Source organism: Trypanosoma theileri (assembly GCF_002087225.1).
Source record: "Trypanosoma theileri isolate Edinburgh chromosome Unknown TM35_Tth_51_V1, whole genome shotgun sequence".
In the NCBI taxonomy this organism is placed as follows: Eukaryota; Euglenozoa; class Kinetoplastea; order Trypanosomatida; family Trypanosomatidae; genus Trypanosoma; species Trypanosoma theileri.
Window position 1 is genome coordinate 87,454 of NW_021639893.1, and position 3,853 is coordinate 91,306.

A 3,853-nucleotide genomic window follows, 5' to 3' on the forward strand; every position below is an offset into this window, starting at 1 on the left:
TGTACGGACCTGGAGAGGCAGACAGCTGCAGAGGAAGACCGATTAGAAGCCATCATGCTTGAGAAGATGACTCTGAAAGGGTATGTTCATGCTTATGGGCAAGATGTCTGAGGATTTTATTTTTTTGTGTTATCGACCTTTTTGTTTTATAGGTTTTCTTCTGGAAGTAAATATTCAATGCACTGCTCATTTTATCGTTGTTGCTATTTGTTATAACTCTTGTATTCATGGGTGATGCCGTTATTTTCTGTTATTTCTATTTGTTCTTTGCTTTATTTCTTCTTTTATTTTTCTTTGGACCACTGAATTAAGACACACTAAGAATTATTGTAATGATGATGATGCGTACAGTGTTGTGTGTTGTGCTTCTTGCACTGTATTGTACTTGCAGTTTCGTGTGTGCTAATACTGAGACTCACGTTGAAGTTAGTGAACCTGAAGGTGGTGGTCCTGCTGCTACTGAAGCAGCTACTCTTGGAGGTACTGGCCAGGGTGGGGGAAGTGATGGAAAAGGCGGCAGTGTTGGTGCGAAACCGGGAGCTGGTGTTGGAGGGAGTGGCCACGCTGGTACTTCTAAAGGTGACGAAGGTGCGGAAAATATAGATAAACTAGGTCAAGGTGATGCCCAGGACCCTTTACAAAACCAGCTACCAGGTGAAAGTGCCCCGTCTTCTCTTCAACTTGGTACTTCATCACAACCAGTAGCAGGAGATAGAAAGGATGGAGCCCCTTCTCCATCAGCAAATCAGAACGATCAAATTCAAGCTGGAGGTAAAGCGGCTTCGCAGGAAAATGAACAAGTAGTTGCGAGAACGGAATCAGGAAATAATGGTGGATCCAATTCTGGCAGTGAACAGAATACTGTTGGCTCTCTCACTGCAGAAGAACCCAATGCTAATAGTGAAGAACAGAAGTCTGAAAATGCACCAACTTCCCCCAACGAGAATGTTACGCAAGGTACTAACGATGCAGGCAACAGTAGTGCTGTACAGATTCAAGGAAGCACAGTCAAAGAATCTGAACCTGAGAATGGCACTACACCCAATACTAATGAGGAATCATCCTCAACCACCACCACCACAACAACAACAACACTTCCTCCTGAGACTGCAAACAACAAGAAGGGTGATGCAGACAGCAGCAGCAGTATCAGCAGTTCTGTGTGGATGCGTGTGCCACTACTGATTGTGGTTACACTGGCCTCTATTCTTGTGTGCTGATTGTAATGGTGGTGGTGGTGTGGTGTGACTCAGGTCATCCTTTGTTTTCTTTTTTTGCATACATCCACACTACAGTCTAACTAATCTTTCACCTGTTGGGAATTTCTCTTCTTTTTTTTTGTTTCTTAATATTAATGTGTTTTGTGTGTTTTTGCTCTCTCTGTGTTTATCCTATAATAATTATTATTGCTACTCCATTGTGTGTGTGTGTTCTTGAAGACTCTCTGTGTGTGCACCTGGGCTTGCACTGTAATAATTATTATGAACTGTTTTTTGTAGTGAGAAAAAGAAATAATAATAACAGATGAATTTATATTTATAATTGCGTATATACACACGTATAGACTTACACCCATAGTTGGTGTGTATTTCTGTGTTCATTTGGTAAATTGGGCGAATGGTTAATTTTTGTTTTGTTTGCATTATGTGCTTGGGCGTTGTGTGCTTTGTCATGCACTTTGTTGATGTTCTTTTTCGTGCTGATGGAAGGATTATCCGTGTTAAGCAAATATATTGATAATTGCACATTAACTCACACATAATCGTGGTTCTCTGGGTTGTGTGTTTGAGGAGGCTGTTCGTTGTACTATTAATTACTTTTTTTGCTTATTATTGTTTTTGGGGTTGTTTTTTTGTTTGGTTCTTTATTGAATTTTTTTTTTGTTTTTGGCGTCAGTCTTGTTGTTTATGACTGTTGCTATTCTTGTTTTGTTTTAACCTTTTGTTCTCTCTGATGTATTGGATTGTTTACTTCTTTGCTGTTTTCTGTTCATCTTTTTGTGGCCAAGTGAAATTGACCAGATAAAATTAACTTTTGCTTATGATGCTTATGCGACCAGACTTTTGTGTGCTGGTTTTTCTGCTAATTGTTGCTTCTGTATGCGTGTCCGCTAACACGACTTCTTCTCCTGATGGTAAAATTCTTGCTCCTCGTAGTCGAGGAGGTGTTCCTGTTCCTAAGGAAGAGTCAGGTACTCTTCGTATTGAAGTAATCGATCCTCCAGAGGAAGATGTTCCCAATCCTCCTCGAGTGGACAGTGCTGGAGGAGATCGTGCTGCAGAGACTGTTCATGTGCAAGAACAGCAATTGGTGAGAACGGGTCAGGAACATCAACTACAGGAGGAGAGCACTGAAGGTGCAATGAAGACAGATAAAGCGAAACCTGATGCTCCTGAGAAATTAACGCCCACCGTTGATGCTCAGCCCACACCGACACAGCTCACAGATCCAAAATCAAATGTACCACAAGGAGAAATTAATCCTGCTTTGCCACAAGATATAAAGAAACCCAAAGAGTCCCAGGACCCTAAGGAAAGAGACATTCCATCTGATTCCAACAGCTTATCCAACACAAATACAGTCTCCAAGGAAACTGGGGATTCAGGGGCCTCTTCTACCACACCTTCACCACAGACAAGCGCAGATACAACTGCATCAGATGGCACTCCTGTTAACTCAAGCCAAGAAGGTATCAAGAATGCTGATGCCAACGGTACTGAGTCTCCCGATACAACAACGAATACATCAGAGAGCATAAACACTGACACTCCCAATACAACCAGTAATAATGAGGAATTAACCTCTACTCCATCTCCTGTACCCAACGCAGAGATCAACACCATCGCTTCCACAGTACAGACGAACAAGCCCATTGTTGACAGCAGTGTCAGTCCTGTGTGGATGGGCACTGCAGCACCGTTACTGATTGTGGTTGTGATGTTCTCCGCTACCGTGTACTGAACGGTGGGTGTCATCTGAGGACAAATAATAATAATAGTGGTTAAGCTAACATAATTATATTTGCGTACATCCCCATGGGTGAATAAATTAATAATCTGTTTACTAGCTTTCTCTTTCAATTCGAATATCTTTTCTTTTCTTCCACTTTTATATGTTTGTGTTCTTTTTCTAATAATTCCATTATTTGCTTTTCCCGTTATGTGTGTTTGCAGAAAACTGGGCTGTTCTGCTCACTGACGGTATACATCTCTTGCTAGTACACACAGATGTGTGTGTGCAGTAATTTAATACATAAACTAGAGCCATGGAGTATTGTGTGTTTTATTGGACACACTCTCTATGTGCACCTGGGTTTGCACTGTAATGATGATGATGAACTGTTTTTTTGCAGAGGGGAAAAGGAAATAATAATAACAGACGAATTTATATTTATAATTGCGTATATACACACGTATAGACTTACACCCATAGTTGGTGTATTTTTGTGTTCACTGTGTAAATTGGGTTAATGGTTAATATCTGTTTTGTTTGCTTGATGATTTTGCTGGGTGGTTCAGCCTTTTTTGAGATATTTATGAGTGTGGGCTTTTTTTGTTTTTACTCTTACTGAGGTTATTGCGCTGTATTACATTCTTTAACTGGTAGGTTTTACTTTCACGATGTGAGTCTCTTCTGTGGTAATCGATTTGTGTGTCCTAACGTGTTTGATACTTCATTTATTTTCTTTTTTGTCTTTTTGATTCTCTTTCTTTCTAGATCAGTGTTTTTACGTGAAACAAACCCTTGTGTCTCCCTCATGATGATGATAATGATGCGCCGTGTGATGTGTGTGTTGGCCGTTGTGCTGTGCTGTGCCTGCGGGTATACCATGGCGGCTGCTGCTGCTGTTGAT

General features: G+C 40.8%; 2 protein-coding genes across 2 annotated transcripts; both read left to right on the forward strand.

Moving 5' to 3' along the window:
* Window positions 1-332: 332 nt before the first annotated feature.
* TM35_000511370 (uncharacterized protein) lies at window positions 333-1,220 on the forward strand (the record flags this gene model as incomplete). The annotated part of the gene is made up of 1 exon (XM_029030632.1): window positions 333-1,220. One exon carries the CDS (start codon window positions 333-335, stop codon window positions 1,218-1,220), a length of 888 nt encoding a protein of 295 aa, XP_028878102.1.
* Window positions 1,221-2,040: 820 nt separating this feature from the next.
* On the forward strand, window positions 2,041-2,961 carry TM35_000511380 (uncharacterized protein; the record flags this gene model as incomplete). Its single annotated transcript, XM_029030633.1, has 1 exon — window positions 2,041-2,961. The coding sequence occupies one exon, from the start codon at window positions 2,041-2,043 to the stop codon at window positions 2,959-2,961; it is 921 nt and encodes a 306-aa protein (XP_028878103.1).
* Window positions 2,962-3,853: the final 892 nt, after the last annotated feature.